General features: G+C 41.3%; 1 protein-coding gene and 1 long non-coding RNA gene across 8 annotated transcripts in view; one reads left to right on the top strand and one right to left on the bottom strand.

The window, feature by feature from the left end:
* The window catches only part of LOC144280521 (uncharacterized), a 120941-nt gene extending 105641 nt beyond the window's left edge, over nt 1-15300 (bottom strand). For 2 of the 6 annotated variants that reach the window (XR_013348919.1, XR_013348914.1), the window contains exon 1: nt 5962-15300. This is a non-coding gene — a long non-coding RNA (uncharacterized LOC144280521). The remainder of the gene's footprint in view (nt 1-5961) is intronic. The other 4 variants (XR_013348917.1, XR_013348918.1, XR_013348915.1 and 1 more) reach the window with 3 other exon arrangements.
* On the top strand, nt 9429-17684 carry LOC144280520 (3 beta-hydroxysteroid dehydrogenase/Delta 5-->4-isomerase). 2 transcript variants are annotated; one of them, XM_077842653.1, is made up of 5 exons: nt 9429-9588; nt 9714-9933; nt 13124-13267; nt 13911-14075; nt 16460-17684. In XM_077842653.1, the coding sequence occupies exons 2-5, from the start codon at nt 9789-9791 to the stop codon at nt 17269-17271; spliced, it is 1266 nt and encodes a 421-aa protein (XP_077698779.1). In that variant the 5' UTR covers nt 9429-9588; nt 9714-9788; the 3' UTR covers nt 17272-17684. The 2 variants fall into 2 exon arrangements, with proteins under 2 accessions (XP_077698779.1, XP_077698780.1); XM_077842654.1 differs by lacking the exon at nt 13124-13267.

The following is a 17684-nucleotide window of genomic DNA, read 5'->3' as shown; positions in this document are numbered from 1 at the left end:
TCTGAGTAGGGCAGAGTTCCCAGGCAAGGGAGTGGGGACGCTGGCTGCAATCACGGAGCCTAGCAGGGGGCTCTCAACTCTGGGTTCTGGTAACCTGTGAACCGGTGCTTGGTTGGGTAACCACTCTCCCAGCAGGGGATCAGTAAGTGGCAGAAGCACAGGGAGACTCCCGCTGGCTCCCCCAGGAGGAGCAGCACAGGAGTATGCCCTAGGATTCTGCAGTGCTTGGAGCCTGGAAGCAGGGTGGCAGGGCTGAGGTAGAAAAAGGTCAGTTACAGGCTGGGTGAACATGGAGGGCAGATGGAGATCAGGGAAACAGGAGTGACTGACTGCTTTTCCTTTAGGGTGCACTGAGGGGTGGGGGACCCGAGCTTTCAGCTCTGGGGCTGGAGATTGAGAGGCCACCATTTTATTCTCATCCTCTAAACCTGCGTGGAAAGCCTTCAGGGAACAAAAGCCACATAGAGCAATCTGGAGGTGTTTACTTCACCTGGCCAGGGCAAGGATGGTGCAGTTCCGACCCGGGCAAAGACACCTGAGAATCAGTGCAAAAGGCCCCTCCCTCAGAAGAGCAGCAAAAATATCTGGTAAGACCAAGTTTACTGATCACACAAAATGGCAAAACTCCAGAGGTAGGGGAAAATAGTATATAGAAGTCATGGATTTTTTTCCCCCATGATTCTTTAGTCTTTCCATTTTATTTTTTTCTCTTTCCTTTTTCAAACAATTTATTTTATCAACTCTTTTTTAATTCTTTTTTAATTTTCATTTTTAATTACATTCTATCCTTTAATTGCATTTAATTTTATTTTTGTATGTATGTAAGTTTTTCTTTCTTTACAACTTTGGGATGCAGTTTCTTCTCACAAATAGACCAAAATACACCCAAAATGTATTGTATTGCCTTGTTCTTTTCACCTGTCTGATCATATTCTCTCGGTTTTTTTCTTTCTTTTACTTTCTCTTTTAAAAAGTCTTTTAAATGTTCATCTTTACAGTTACATTCTATCTTTTCAATGTATTTAATTTTATTTTTGTGTATATGTAAGTTTTTCTTTCTTTACAATTTTAAGAGATAGTTTCTTCTAAAAGACCCAATACACCCATGATATAGTGTATTGCTCTGTTGTGTTCACCTGTCTGTTTATATTCCTTCCTATTTTTAAAATTTTTGTCTTTAAATTTTTATTTTTACAGTTACATTCTATCCTTTCATTGTACTTAATTTTATTTTTATACATACATGTTTTTCTTTCTTTACAATTTTGGAATCTAGTTTCTAACAAACAGACCAAAATACACAGGATCCAGTGTGTTGCTCTGTTTTGTTCACTTGTCTGATTATATTCTCACTTGTTTTTTAAATATATATACATATATACACATATAAATATATTTATATTTATATAAATTATTATATGTAATAATATAATAATATAAATATAATAATTATAAATTATTATATATTTTATATATGTATATATTTTATATATATTTGGTTGGAATCTTCTGATTTGATTAGTGTATATTTCTCTGGGGTTGTTGCTACTTTAGTATTTTGTTCTCTTATTCATCTATTCTTCTCTGGACAGAATGACAAGATGGAAAAACTCACCTCAGAAAAGAGAACAAGAGGCAGAATTGACAGCCAGAGACCTAATCAGTATGGATATAAGTAAGATGTCAGGTCTAGAGTTCAGAATAAAGATTACAAAGATACTAGCTGGGTTTGAAAGAAGCATAGAAGACACTAAAGAATCCCTTTCTGGAGGAATAAAAGAATTATAATATATAATCAAGTCAAAATCAAAAAGTCCATTAATGAACTGCAATAAAAAATGGAGGCTCTAGGAACGCACGGGTGACTCAGTGATTGAGCGTCTGTCTTTGGCTCAGGGCGTGATCCAGGGTTCCCAGGATCAAATCCCACATTGGGCTCCCTGTAAGGGGCCTTCTTCTTCCTCTGTCTATGTCTCTGCCTCTCTCTCATGAATAAATGAATAAAATCTTTTTTAAAAGTGGAGGCTCTAACTGCTAGGGTAAATGAGGCAGAAAAGAGAATTAATGATATAGAAGACAAAACAATGGAGAATAAAGTACCTGAGAAAAAGAGAGATAAACAACTACTGGATCATGAAGGGAGAATTCAAGAGATAAGTGATACCATAAGCGAAACATTATCAGAATAACTGGGATCCCAGAAGAAGACGGAGGGCAGAGGTATATTGAGGCAAATTATAGCAGAGAACTTCCCTAATCTGGGGAAGGAAACAGGCATTCAAGTCCAGGAGGCACAGAGAATACCCCTCAAAATCAATAAAAATAGGTCAACACTTCAATATATAATAGTGAAACTTGCAAATCTCGGGGACAAAGAAAAAATCCTGAAAGCATCTTGGGACAAGAAGTCTGTAATATACAAGGGTAGAAACATTAGACTGGCAGCAGACTCATATAGAGAGACCTGGCAGCTCAGAAAGGGCTGGCGTGATGTATTCAGGGTGCTAAATGAGAAAAATATGCAGCTGAGAATACTTTATCCAGCAATGCTGTCACTCAAAATAGAAGAAGAGATAAAAAGCTTCCAGGACAAACAGAACCTAAGAGAATGTGTGATCACTAAAACAGCCCTACAAGAAGTACTAAAGGGGATCCTAAGTGAAGAGAAAGCCCAAAACTAACATAAACCAGAAAGGAACAGAGATGATATACAGAAACAGTAACTTTACAGGTAATATGAGGGCGTTAGATTCATATCATTCACTAGTTACTCTGAATATAAATGGGCTAAATGTCCCAGCCAAAAGACATAGGTTATCAGATTGGGTAAAAAAGCAAGACTCATCCATATGCAGTCTCCAAAATGCTGGGATCATTCCCTGCATATTTTCAGACCACAATGCTTTGAAACTTGAACTCAATCACAAGAAGAGATTTGGAAGAAACTCAAACCTGTGGAGGTTAAAGAGCATCCTGCTAAAAGATGAATGGGTCAACCAGGAAGTTAGAGATGAATTTTAAAAAATTCATGAAAACAAATAAAATGAAAACACAACTGTTCAAAACCTTTGGGATGCAGTAAAGGTGGTCGTAAGAAGGAAATATATAACAATACAAGACTTTCTCAAGAAATAAGAAAGGTCTACACAACCTAACCTTATACCTAAAGGAACTGGAAAAAGAACAGCAAATAAAAACTAAACCCTGCAGGAGAAGAGAATTAATAAAGATTAGAGCAGAAATCAATTAAATAGAAACCAAAAGAACAGCAGGACAGATCAACAAAACTTGAAGCTGGTTCTTTGAAATAATTAATAAGATTGATAAACCTCTGGCTAGACTTATCAAAAAGAAAAGAGAAAGGACTCAAATCAATAAAATCAAGACTGAGAGAGGAGAGATCACAACACAAAGAAATACAAACAATTATTATTGCATATAGTAACTATATGCCAACAAATTAGGCTATCTGGAAGAAATGAACTTATTTCTAGAGACATATAAACTACCAAAACTGAAATAGGAAGTAATAGAAAACCTGAACATCCATAACCAGCAAGGAAATTGAAGCAATAATAATAATAAAAAAAATCTCCCAACAGACAAGAGTCCAGGGCCTGATGGCTCCCCAGAGGAATTCTACCAAACATTTAAAGAATTGATACCTATTCTTCTAAAGCTGTTTCAGAAAAGAGAAACAGAAGGAAAACTTCCAAACTCTTTATATAAGGCCAGAATTACCTTGATCTCAAAACCAAACAAAGACCTCATCCAAAAAGAAAGTACAGATCAATATCTCTGATGAACATGGATGCCAAAATTCTCACCTAGATACTAGCTGATAGGATCCAAAAGTACATTAAAAGGATTATTCACCATGACCAAGTGGGATTTATTCCTGGGTTACAAGGGTGTTTTAATATCCAATGTGGCAGGATACAAAATCAATGCACAGAAATCAGTTGCATTTCTATACACTAACAATGAGACAGAAGAAAGAGAAATTAAGGAGTCCATTCCACTTAAAATTGCACTAAAAACCATAAGATATCTAGGAACAAACCTAACCAGAGAGGCAAAGGATCTGTACACATAAAACTATAGAACACTCATGAAAGAAACTGAGGAAGACACACCAAAAATGCAAATTATTTCATGCTAATAGATTGGAAGAACACATATTGTTAAAATGTCTATACTATCTAGAACAATCTATACATTGAATCTATACATTCAATGCAATCCCTATCAAAATACCATCAACTTTTTCACAGAGCTGGAACAAATGATTCTAGAATTTGTATCGAATCAGAAAAGACCCTGAATAACCAAAGGAATATTGAAAAAGAAAACCAAAGCTGGTGGCATCACAATTCCAGACTTCAAGCTCTATTACAAAGCTGTAGTCATCAAGACAGTATGGGACTGACACAAAAACAGACACATAGATCAATGGAATGTAATAGAGAACCCAGAAGTGTATTCACAACTCCACAGTCAAACAATAACTAAGTGAGAGAAGCCAATCCAAAAGGTGCATACTATATTATTCCAATGATATAACATTCTGGGAAAGGCAAAACTATGAACACAGTAGTTAAAAAAATAATCAGTGGTTTCCAAGTGTTTAGAGGAGAGGAAGGGATGAGTAGGTGGAGCACAAAGAGCTTTTAGGGCAGTGAAACTCTTCTATATGATACTGTAATAGTAGAAGCATGTCATTATGTGTTTGTCATAAGCCATATAATGGACAACACCAAGAGTGAACTCTAATGTAAGCTATGGACTTTCAATGATAACATAATATGTAGCTTCATTAATTGTAACAAATATGCCACTCTGGTGCAGGATGATGATAATGGGCCAGGCTGTGCATGTATACATGGGAATTCTTTGTACTTTCTGCTCAATTTTTCTGTGAACTTAAAAATCTTCTAAAGATAAAGTTTATTTTGAAAATGAAATGAGATAATACATATGGGTTCCACATATAAGGAGCTTGGATGTCATCATCCAAGATAAGAGAGATTACAGGGCAAATTGCTGCCTTCTAGGCTGGAGAGGCAGGCAAATATGGGGAGTTCCATTAATATGGGAAGTTTTCTTGTACACTTAATTGTGTGGTTACTGCTCTCTTCTATTTCTTTTTATGTGTTACTCCATAAGAGTTTCAAAAGAACTTGGAGACCTTGATTGTTCATATATTCATTCATTCAGCAAACATTAATTAAGCTCCTATAATGCATCAGATAATGTGCTATTTCTTATGGGAATATGAGGATGTATAAGATATAGACACTTCATTCAGTCAAACATTCAACAATTTTTAAACATCTACCATGTGCCATGCCCTGTGCTAGCTGTTAAGGATTCAGTAATAAAGGGAGCATCCCATTTCGAAAACAGTGTGACAACCACAACAACAAAGTATTGACTCCACTGGCTTTAACATGTTTCTAGTGGGATCTTCATGGTGCAACTCCTTGAACAGGTGAATTTTTTGTTTGTTTGTTGGGTTTTTTTTCATCACTCTCTTAACTTCTTTTGGACTCAATGCAACACTTTCCAGTGGGACTTTCAACACAACTTTTTGTGAACATTGCTTTTAACAAGTTAATTATGAACTACATGTTGCCAAAACCAAAGGTCAATTTTTTCATCATTGCATTTGATGCCCCAGCAACATTCAACACAGTCTACCACACTTCTTGAAATACTTTCTTCACTTGACTTTCATAGTAGCACTCTCTCAGTTTTCCTCCCGCCTCACACTGCTCCTGCTCAAACTCCTTAACTGGCTCCTCCTCCTCTAAATGTTATATATATATAACCTCTAATGTTATGTCTGTCCCAGGATTTAGCCCTGAGGCTTTTCCTTTTATCCGTAAATACTCTCACCCTATATTTCATCTAATCCTGTGACTTTAAAAATTATTATGTGCTTCCATTTCCCAAACTTACCTCTCTAGATGGCATAAGAAGTATAATTGTCCTAAAGTGATCCAGGAGTTTAGCAAGGTAGCCAAGAAGAGGGATCCACTCTTCCCAGTATCACAGACTATAACCTGAATGGCTCCCTATGGAACCAGTGGCTTTCTTCCCCAAAAAGAGGGAAATACATCTCATGAGCTCCACTGACTCCAGGTGTTGGGAAATTGATTTTTCCTTACAACTTTTATAAACATCCGGCCCTCCAAACCCAGACTGTCTGGGACCAACATCATGTGTTTTTCTTCACTGATAAAGCTGCTCTCTGTGTTTGTGTGATACAAACATAGAATAATAGAGGCTAGTGTCCCTACACTGGAATGCAGACTCACACTGTGCACTACTTATACATCAGTGTAGAATGGAAGGATGGAGAAATCATGCCTTCTATTTCTTTGCCAACCCTTGGCCTTTGTGAGTTTTCCTAATACAGTATATTAATTAGCCCATGCTATGGCATATTGGGGAATTCTTCTCAAACTCTGATGTCAACTGGCAGTGACCCAGAGAGGCCACACTTTATAAAATGTGCCCTGATCTTCCCTGAGCACTTAGACTCTCCAGCTGTCCCAGCACCATTTGCTTTAAAAAAAAATCATTTTCCCCTGTTGAATTTTTCTTGGCACCTTTATCAAAATCAATTGGCCATACAAATATAAACTGTTAAGTCACACCACATGCAAAAATTCCCTCAAAATGGATCATAGATCTAAATGTCAAGGCTAAAACTATACACCTCTTGGAAGAAAACATAGGTGAAAATCTTTATGACCTTGGGTTGGACAAAAACATGAGTGATAAAAGAAAAATGTGTTTTTAAAAGATTTATTGATTTTAGAGAGAAGGAGTGCATGTGAGAGCAGGGGGAAGGGTACAGAGAGAGAATCTTCAGGTAGACTCTCTGCTGAACGTGACCCAGTGCAGGGCTTGATCTCATGACTCAGGAGATCGTGACCTCAGGCAGAACAAAGTCCCACACTTAATCAACTGAGCCATCCAGGCACCCTCAAAGAAAAGAATTTTTAAGTGGGATTTCATAAAAATTAAAAATGTTTGTGTTTCAAAAGACGTTACTAAGAAAACGAAAAGCCACAGACTGGACAAAATGTTTCTGTGGAAATCAATTTTTAAAATTTCATTTAGGATGGAGTCAGTAGACCAGTAGAGGGAGCTTTTATGCCCAAACACTCATTGTCAATTGCAGACCCAACAGGAGATGCAGGTAGATACCACTTTACTACCCCCAAAGGCTTTCCTCCTCCGCCAGTCAATGAGACTTTCGCAGCCCAATCAATGAAAAGTTATTATACTTCAAAATGGTGGTTCACTCCAATGGACTTTCTGTTTATAAAGCATCCCAGCTTCCCTTTTTCCTCTATAAGAAAGTGTTCCTCCTATTCTTTGTTCTGTGCAAGTGGATATTATGGCATGTAAATTATATCTCAATAAAGATGTTTGGAAAAAAAAAGAAACGTGATATGTAGCCCTATCTGCCTTGCCTTTCATTTATTTCTCATTTTCTATAGAACCTAGTTATTGGTTCCACTCAGAGACTCTAAACTCTTGTTCTATTGGCTCTTTGGCTGAAAGTGATTCCCAGGCAGACAGTAGTTGAATTCTGCCAGCCTCCAACATTCCCAACACCTAGGGGAATGAATACCCCAGTCCTGAAGGGGGTAGGGGATGTGTGTGGTTCACTTCAGCATTACTCTAGCAGGCAAAGCTGTGTGATGCACCTTGGTGGCCTCAGGTAGGGCTTCACAGCTTTCAGCAAGACCAAGGCCCTTTAGCTAGTGTGACAGCTTCAGAGAACAAGCCACTATAACTCAATGACTACGGTCAAACTTCTCCAGGCAAGTGTGTTTGCAGCACAAGGAGTCGGGTGTTAAGTGGGAAGAGGAGAATGTCCACAACACAAGGAGAAAGAGAGACCCAGGGGAGGGTGTCAAACCCAATCTTTGTAGGGCATTTTTCCCAAGAACTAAAGAAAACATCCTTTTCGAGTGCATATGGTGTTTTCACCAGGACCATATGCTGGACTTCAAAACAAGTCTCTGTAAATATCTAAGAGTCAAAATCATACAGAGTATATGCTCTGACCACAAAAGTATTGAATTAGAAGTCAATAACAACAAGATATTTAGAAAATCCCCAATTTTAGAAATTGAACAATATACTTTGGAAAAACGTGTTAAAGAGGAAATCACAGGTAAATTAGAAAATATTTTTACCCTGAATGATGGTAAAAGTCCGATACAACAAAATTGTTGGATGTGGCTAACCTACTGCTTAGAGAGACATTTACAGCTCGAAGTGTCAATAGTCACAAAAGGAAAAGGGATAAAATCAATAACCTAAGGTTTAACTCTAAGAACCTTGAAAAGCAAGACCAGTTTGAACCCAAGGCAAATAAAAGAAGGCCAATAAGTAAAAGAAGCTGGTGAAAGAAAAAAGAGACAAGAGAAAAATACAACGGTAAATTTTTCTGTAATCCGCACAGAATCACATGGGTTCTATATTTAAATGTATATCTGGAACCATAAAGACTTTAGGAGAAAAAAATAGAAGAGCATCTATTGAAACTAAAAATCAGAAAATCATTGCTTCTAGGATAGATTGAGGGGTGGTGAAGAACTTTTTGAGGTGAAAGAAATGTTCTATATGTTGTCTGGGAGTCTGTAATCACAATATTATACATGATTGTCAAGGTTCATTGAATAACACTTAAGATCTGGATGTTTGAATGCATGTAAATCACACTTCATTTTTTTAAAGTAGGAAAAAGGCAATGTCTTGAGGAGCTTATGGTGGTAGTATTTGGGCACCTTTGGGGTACAGGCTTCGGAAGCATCCACAGCATCCTTAGTTCAGGATTCTGCTGAGAGTGATTTTGCAACCAAAATGTAGGTGAGTGCAAATGCCCATAAGATCCACTGTGGCCACAACTACACATTCCTATTCTCATTATCCAAGCCATAGAACTAAACAGTTATCACCAGAGAGCTTCTCTTCAATGCTTATCTTCCTCCACAAATCCAGAGCTCTCCAAGGGAATATCAAAATTGAGGTTCTGTATATATGGGTTTGGAAAGAAAGTCACTTCCCATAGAACTTGGTGACTGGAGCTGTCACCAGTGCAAATGTGTACACCTTGCAAGACAGTAACATTTCAAATGGCACTCCAAAAAAGGAGATCATGGATTATATATTGGTTTCCCCACCCCCAAAGTATTTATTTTACAAGGCAAAATTGCACATCATGCTGGCAGATTTTTTCTTTTCATTTAAATCCACAGATTATGGATCCCAGACAGCTGGCACTGACTGCCGGATGTCTTGTTGCAGGGAGAACCAAGCTGTTATCACATTGTGGCCCTGAAACTTGCTTCCTGTGCTTTGGAGGAATGAAAGATATGTTAAAGGTCACCACTTTTGAGGGAGGAGGGAACCTGGAGAAGGCGTGAGCAATGAGTATGTGGTAAGAGTTCAAGGTGAAGAGGCTGAGCCAGAAACAAGAGTGCATAAAACTCCAGTCCTGCCTTCAGGAGATAAGGAGACCAGAACCTCAGCTCTTTCAGCTAGCTTCTGACAATCTAACAGGTTAGAGCATTCTCGTTTTCTTTCAATTATTCCCGGGCATTCAAGTTTTGCAAAGTAGAGGGGAGGGAACAAAATGGTTTTTGTAAGCCTGCAACCACTTGACCTCTCTTTCTGGCTTTCTTCAGGGTCACCCTGTAATCTAATTTGCTCTCCAGTTTTTCTGGTTCCTGGAGAGTACTTCTTGGGACCCAGATTTGACCATGGCTGGATGGAGCTGCCTTGTGACAGGTGCAGGAGGGTTTCTGGGTCAGCGGATTGTTCACTTGTTGGCAGAGGAGAAGGAGCTGCAGGAGATCCGGGCACTGGACAAAGCTTTCAGACCAGAACTGCTGGAGGAATTTTCTAGTAAGTGAAATTGAGTTCATGGATGGGTAGCTCCATCTTAACCCCTGTACAGGTATGGGGAAAGGAATTCTTGTCTAGCAAATCAAGAAAAATTGTAGCCAAATCAAGTCTAATCCCAAGTCCAAAGTCATCAGAAAGGAAATCACAGGTCGTGTAGTATAAGAGATACAGGACTGTCAAGAGACTGAGTCTCTGACCCTGATCCAGAACTATAGAGGATGACCTTAGGCCACCCATTTTGGCCTCTGGATCTCTTCTTCTCATTTATAAAATCATACATCTCTACCTTGTCAACAACTCTAATGTCCTGAAGATTGTGGACTTGGAAGTTGCTGTGCAACATCTGCAAAGGGCAAGCAAACACCATTAACCTGAAGACCCTACCAGTGGCTCCCTGCCTCTCTTGATTGCCCTGGTCTTTCTGTGGCTTCATTTAGCATCTCCAGTGAAGGTGAAACAAAAGAAAGTGAAGGTGAAGCTGTGTGTGTGTGTGTGTGTGTGTGTGTGTGTGAGAGAGAGAGAGAGAGAGAGAGAGATGGGGTGGGGGTGGTGGGAGGGAGATGGAGAGGGCACTGTACAGCATGGGAGGGAGCCAGAGACAGAATTTGAGGCTCTGGAGTGTGGATTCCTCATGTGGCGTCCCTGCACATCTCTTTTTCCTATTTGTCTCTATTCATCACCATGAGAATAGTGGCTGTAGAGTCTGCTGTAGCAGCTCACTGCTCTGCTGTGTCCCCAGAATGCTATCCCTGGTGCAAATGCAAAAGTGAGATTTATAAAACCTGTTTCATCCCTGGATCCTCAAAACAACCCTGTAAAGAAGGTAGGAAAGGGATCTCACCCAACAGGACAATGAGGAAATTTGAGGAAATTGAGGTACACACAGGTAATGTGACGTGCTGAGGCCTTCCAGTTAATGAACTGTAGGGTTCAGAGTAGAGCTTCATCACAGATGTCTCAGTCATATGGCTCCAGGGCTGCCTCTTGGCAAAGTGAGTCTTCAGTCTCTCCCACTTCCCCTCTGTGTGACCCAAAGCAATCTTTGTCCCCCTCCCAACCCCTCTGGACTGAGTGTCAACATCAGGCCCCAGGGTGCCCAGAAGACTCCACTTCCCCACTGAGAGTCCCCTACTGCCTCCCACCCTCCAGGACTGCACCCATCACTCTTATCCTCTTTCCTGTACTCTGAATATCTCAAATGTCCTATTTTCTCTACCTTCTGCTTCAATGGTGTCTCTGATGAACACACATGAACACATATGAGCAACTTCATCTGTTTGTAATCCTTATGGCTCAAAATACTTACAGTCTGACAGTTGATGCTCACAAAAAGGCAATGTTCAACCTAGAAGAACAGTTCCCCAGTGTGACAAGTCAAGTGATGTCAGGGATGGATAGGGGCCTCTGTAAATATCACAGTGGAGAATCCTTTCAGTGGTCTTTCTGTGCAGGCACTGTGCTAAGTGTTCTTTGCATGTCAACTCATTTGCTCCTCATAACATCCCTGTGGAATAGGTAATGTTGTCCTCCTCTTCTTAATGATGAGAAAACAGGCGCAGAAAGGTGTCTTAGTCTGTCAAGGCTGCTGCAACAATATACCACAGGCTGGGTGGCTTAAACCCATCAGAAATTTTATTTATCACAGTTGTGGGGCATAGAAATCCAAGGGCAAAGCAGGGTCATGCTCTGGTGAGAGCTCTCTTTATCTAGTTCAGAGCCTGTGCCTTCTTTCTGTGTCCTCACATAGTGCAAGAGGTGAAGGATGTCTCTGGGATCTCTTTAATAAGAATACTGATCCCCTTCATGAAGGCTAAACCCTTATGACTTAATCACCTTCCAAAGGCCCTATCTCCTAACTCCATCACATTGGCATTAGGATTTCAACATTGAATCTAGGGGACATAAACACTCATACCATAGCAAAGGCTAACTTGTTCAAGGTCTCACAGCTGAAAACTGGCAAAGCTGGACCTGAACCCAGAAGATCTAACTGCAGCGGCTGTGCTCTTAGCCACTAACTTGTCTGGTAGCTTCTCTTTGGGCTTCCTTACAATGCAGCCCACACCACATAAGCCACTGTATATTCAGGCTATGAAAAATCCTCATCAAGTCCGCAGAGCCTCAGAGAGGGAGGGAGCTATGCTTCCACTGCCAAGACACCAGCAGTGCCCTCTGCTGGTCTCTTTACACCCCTGCAAACTAATAGGTTGAGAGTCCTTTCCTCCCCTGGCTTTGGACTTCTCACAGCTCAGCAGATCAATTCCTCCCAGCCTGTCTGCTGAAGCCTGCAGCAAAGAAGAGACAGAAGAAAGGAGGGGAAAAGGCAGAGGTGGAGACAAAATCCGAGAAAATCCTACTGATTCCCAGCAGCTTTCCCCTACCTTTCTCCCATTTGGGGGCATTCTTGGAGTTGCCCAACAATGGGAAGGAGCCCAGGACAGAGCAAACTTGGCAGAGGCTTAGGGAAAGCAGATGGTTCTTCCAAGTTGTAGTCCAGGAAGGAAATTTCCCAGCCCTGAATTTTTCACTCTGAATTTCTCTCTCACTGTTCTCTGGCCTCCGATTTCAGTTAAATTGTCTTATCCTTTAAATACACAGACTTATCCTTAATCTGCCTCAGAAAATAAAAGCACTAGTCCTGCACTTGGGTGACAGGGGAGAGAGAACAAAGCTCCAAGGCAGGAGGCAGGTTTGGGTCTTCACTGGAAGTGTGACTTAGACCTGCCCTTTAACCTGTCTCTGCCTCAGCTTCTTTGCCTGTATAGCGGAAATCTGAATACCTATGTCATGAGATAGCTGTGAAAGAAAAACCAGAAAACTGTGAAAGGAGTGTGCAAAGTAGAAAGCACAAAATATGTGTAGGGTATGAATCCAAACTGTATGTAGCACCATGTTGAGTTCACAGGCTAGTTTGAGGCGATGGTGTGACTGGCAGTGCCACTTCCGGTGGATTTCAGAGGAGCTAAAGGTCCTAAGGCCCTTGGCTCGGTGGCCAGAATGTTAGTCCCTTGGTGGCTGACTCATTTTCAGCATTTTTTTATAATAAATTTATTTTTTATTGGTGTTCAACTTACCAACATACAGAATAACACCCAGTGCTCATCCCGTCAAGTGCCCCCTCAGTGCCCGTCACTCATTTTCAGCATTACTCTCTGCTTTAGATGATATCTAATAAGGTTTTTTTTTTCAGTTAACCTCTCATTTGGGCCCATCCCAAATTCCCTGTTACTGGCTCCACTATCCTTCTGGTCAGCTAAGCAGGAAATATCTGGGCTGACATGGACTCCTCCTCTTCCTCTCAGACTATCTCCAATAAGAACCAGGGCATGTGTGGGTAAGGTCTGCAAAGTTGAGCCTGTGTATCCCTGCCCTTCCCTCCTCCTGCTGTGGGAGGCCCGGTTCCATCCTCCTCCTCTGAACTTTGGTGCAGACATTCTGAGTAATCTCTCGATTGCTTTGCTTTCTCTTAGATGTACCACATGGACCCATTTTAGGCACTGCAGCCAGGGTTAGCTTCCTGCACCACAACTCTGTTTCTCTTCTTGTTCCAAATCCATACATGATTCCTCACTCCCTACAGAATTAAATTCAAATTCTTTCCTCTTATACCCATTCTTCATAATCACCCTACTATCCTTAATGAATTTTATGAACTTCTTATGAATGTCTTTAACAATTTTTATCCCAGGCATACTTGACTCCTCACTGTACAAATATAATTCTTCTCCTCCTCCTCCTCCTCCTCTTCTTCTTCTTCTGAATAAAATGGAGTAGAAATGGATGTTTGCTCTTTCCCAATAAATGCTACACATACTGGTCTCTGTGTTTTTGTTTACTTGTTCCTTCCAAGGATTGGTCTCCCCACCCCCACCCTCCTCCCAGTGTACATGTCTTTGAAGATCTGGGTAAATGCCACTTTTATCAGGAAACTTCCAGATCCAGAAAGCCTTCCCATGACCTGACTTATGTTCACACAGAGCTCCAGAGCAAGACCAAGCTGACCATGGTGGAAGGAGACATTCTGGATGAGCAGTGCCTGAAGAGAGCCTGCCAGGGCACCTCAGTTGTCATTCACACCGCCTCTGTCATTGACGTCATGAATGTCATTCACCGAGAGACCATCATGAATGTCAATCTGAAGGGTATAGTATCCCAGGGAGGGATATGGAGTGAGGTGGGCAAATGAGGCTCAGAAAATAGAACAGGAATGGAGAAGCCCCCATCACTGAACACTGCTGAACCTGCTCCAGCTTTTTCTTATCACCACTGAGAGCTTCCCAGTGGCCTGGGAGTGAAGGGCCACAGCTCCCAGCCAGTTTCCCTCAGGTAGGACTTCTATGAGGGATCTCCAAGCATAATAAGAACATCTAGCACCTTCCCACTCACATCAAAGGAAGATTCCTCTCAAGAAACCAGCAAAGCTAGCTCACAGCAGTCTGACAGGACAGAATTACCCAGGACATGCCTTTCCATGATATCTTCTTAATGATAATAGCTTCCCTTTATCCATAAGAGTACTTCTTCAGCTCACTGCTGGCTTTGCTATTAAAGGATACTTTAGGGGATCCCTGGTGGCTCAGTGGTTTGGTGCCTGTCTTTGGCCCAGGGCGCAATCCTGGAGTCCCGGGATCGAGTTCCACGTCAGGCTCCCTGCATGGAGCCTGCTTCTCCTTCTGCCTGTCTCTCTCTCTCTCTCTCTCTCTCTCTCTGTCTATAATAAATAAATAAAATATTTTTTTTTAAAAAAGGGTACTTTATAGCTAGGTGCCCAAGGTACACCGTCCTTAGAGCCTCATCCATAAATGCCTGGTGGCTCTTTCTGGATTGCGGCTTTTCAATCTACTTTAAATCTAGACACATTCATTTAATGGATTAGCTTAAATCCCTTATTAGCTAGGCAGGTAAAGTCATCCTTCTGAGCCCTGGAGGCCAGTCTCTCTAGGACCACAGAACCCCAACCCCCACTCCCATCTGGCTTCCATGACCCTGCTTTACAAAGTTAGTCATTAGTCTACTCAGAGGCTCCTTTTCTTTTCTTTTCTTTTCTTTTCTTTTCTTTTCTTTTCTTTTCTTTTCTTTTTTCTTTTCTTTTCTTCTTTTCTTTTCTTTTCTCTTCTTCTTTCCTTTTCTTTCTTTTCTTTTCTTTCTTTCTTTTCTTCACTTTCCTTTTCTTTTCTTTAAGATTTTATTTAAATCTTTAAAATATCTCATGAGACACACACACAGAGGCAGAGACACAGGCAGAGGGAGAAGCAGGCTCCATGCAGGAAGCCTGATGTGGGATTGGATCCTGGGACTCTGGGATCAGGCCCTGAGCCAAAGGCAGATGCTCAACTGCTGAGCCACCCAGGCATCCCCAGAGGCTCCCTTTCTTTTTTTTTTTTTTTTTTTGAGGCTCCCTTTCTGAAGCAACTCACTGCTTCAGGGTCTCCAGCCTAACTAGCACCATCTCAAAAAAGACCCTTTCTAGCTTCTGCTTAGCCATACCCTCACCACTCCCACACTTCAAGGAGGGTACTAGATTAACCAAATTTTCCATTTTGGCCGCTTGGCTAATTCCTGCTCTCCCGGACCCCCAACAACAGGGGATTTGACATCGCTGAAAAGTGTTAGAGCCATCAGTTAATTAAAACTAATGTCATTTCCAGGTTTCGAAGATACTTCAAATAATGATAATTTCCGCCTCTGCAGGAAAATTAACGCCAAATATTCTCAGCCTCTAGATTTGGTATTTTTTTTAACGAGGCTGTCTCTCCCGAAAATCAAATTGCACAAAGCCTTTAAAAGGGATTTTTTAAGAGAGAGAGAGAGAGAGAGAGAAATAAAAACAATGTTTTGCCGGGGTTATTCTTTCTTTCTTACTGGGAAGGCGCTTTGCATTACCTCCCAGAGCTGGGATTCTGCGAGATCCTCCCGTTATAGGTGTTAACCACCAGAGGGCACACTCCTCCTCCGGGTTCTCCCCCAAACTCCCACCTAGAAGGCCAGAGCCAGGCTCCAGAATACTAACTAAAAGGAAGGTTTGTCACCCCCACTTTTCAGAGCTGGGTAAAAGGAGTAACAGCCAGAATTAGGAGTGGTCTTTGTAGGGAACGCTCAATCAAGACTAGGTAAAATTCCAGTCCATATTCTGAGAGTATGACCTCCGAATTTTTTTTTTTTATTTAAAATAACCTATTTTTAATGAGGTGGTAGGGATAAGTGATAATTTTTTAATCTCTCCACTCAGCAAGATATGAAATTGCAACCCTCTGTCCTTTTCCAAAATTAAAAATATACACACAAGTCCAGGAAATCTGAAAGCCTAGAAATTCTTGCTTTCTAGAACTCAGATGTCGATTTCTTCTCATTTTTGCATTTTTCCCATGGCTATTGCATAGTCAGATCTTAGCTGGAGACACAGAGGAATGCACTTCTGATCTGCAGTAACCACCTCACTGAAGGGGGAAGGGGTGGACATGGCCTGTGGGCATGGTTGGCCCCTTGGGTTATTTGTTGACACTGACAGTGTGCTCCTCATGGGCAGGTACTCAGCTCCTGTTGGAAGCCTGTGCCCAGGCTAGTGTGCCGATCTTCATCTATACCAGCACCATAGAGGTGGCTGGGCCCAACTCCTACAGGGACATCATCCAGAATGCCCACGAAGAAGAGCATCTTGAATCAACATGGTCTGCTCCCTACCCATACAGCAAAAAGCTTGCAGAGAAGGCTGTGCTAGCTGCTAATGGGTGGGCTCTTAAAAATGGTGGCACTTTGCATACTTGTGCTTTAAGGCCCATGTATATCTATGGGGAAGGAAGCATATTCCTTTATAACTATATATACAAAGCTCTGAGGAACAATGGCATCCTGACACATCACAGCAAGTTCTCCATAGTCAACCCCGTCTATGTTGGCAATGTGGCCTGGGCTCACATTCTGGCCTTGAGGGCCCTACAGGACCCCAAGAAGGCCCCAAGTGTCCAAGGACAGTTCTATTACATTTCAGATGACACTCCTCATCAAAGCTATGATGACCTCAATTACAATTTGAGCAAGGAATGGGGCTTCTCCCTTGATTCCAGAATGAGCCTTCCCATATCTCTGGAATACTGGCTTGCCTTCCTGCTGGAAATAGTGAGCTTCCTGCTCAGTCCGATTTATAAATATCAACCCCCCTTCAACCGCCACATGGTGACTTTGTCAAATAGCATATTTACCTTCTCTTATAAGAAAGCTCAGCGAGATCTGGGGTATAAGCCACTCTTCAGCTGGGAGGAAGCCAAGCAGAAGACCACGGAGTGGATTGGTTCGCTGGTGAAACAGCACAAGGAGACCCTAAAAACAAAGACTCACTGACCTGAGGATGGCAAGGATGTAGACCTAGATGTTGTTGGGAGAAGTCTATCAAGCTCATCCCCTCTGGTTTCATACAGAAAGAAACAAGGGCACAAGCCCAGGTCCTACTGTGTTCCTTTTCCAAGATGGCCACCTTCCTATTTTTCTCCTACTACCAGGAACATTCTCAGCCCCTGGCCCACCTGGAAGTTTTCTGTCTTCCCCACACTCCATAGGACATACAAGGAGATTTGTTGTAGCTGCTGGTACGAAAGCTGCAGCTGCTGGTCCTGAGCTATTCGGGCCTCTTTCTTGTAGAGTTTTGCCTATGAGCTCCATTTCCTTTGTCACGTGCAAAGCATTTCTTATCTTTTACAAATTCTTATTCCCGCATACAGCTCAAGGAAAAGAGTAATAAATGTTTTAATGCCTAA

This window comes from Canis aureus, chromosome 12 (assembly GCF_053574225.1).
Source record: "Canis aureus isolate CA01 chromosome 12, VMU_Caureus_v.1.0, whole genome shotgun sequence".
Classification (NCBI taxonomy): Eukaryota; Metazoa; Chordata; class Mammalia; order Carnivora; family Canidae; genus Canis; species Canis aureus.
The sequence above is the reverse complement of the archived record's forward strand: the minus strand, read 5'-3'. Positions and strand labels throughout refer to the sequence as shown.

Bases quoted from the DNA above. Each gene is read 5' to 3' on its own strand.
- LOC144280520 (XM_077842653.1), top strand. From the start codon at position 9,789: ATGGCTGGATGGAGCTGCCTTGTGACAGGTGCAGGAGGGTTTCTGGGT. The intron at 9,934-13,123 runs GTAAGTGAAATT...TTTTTTTTTCAG, and splicing joins ACTGCTGGAGGAATTTTCTA to TTAACCTCTCATTTGGGCCC. The intron at 13,268-13,910 runs GTAAGGTCTGCA...ATGTTCACACAG, and splicing joins AAGAACCAGGGCATGTGTGG to AGCTCCAGAGCAAGACCAAG.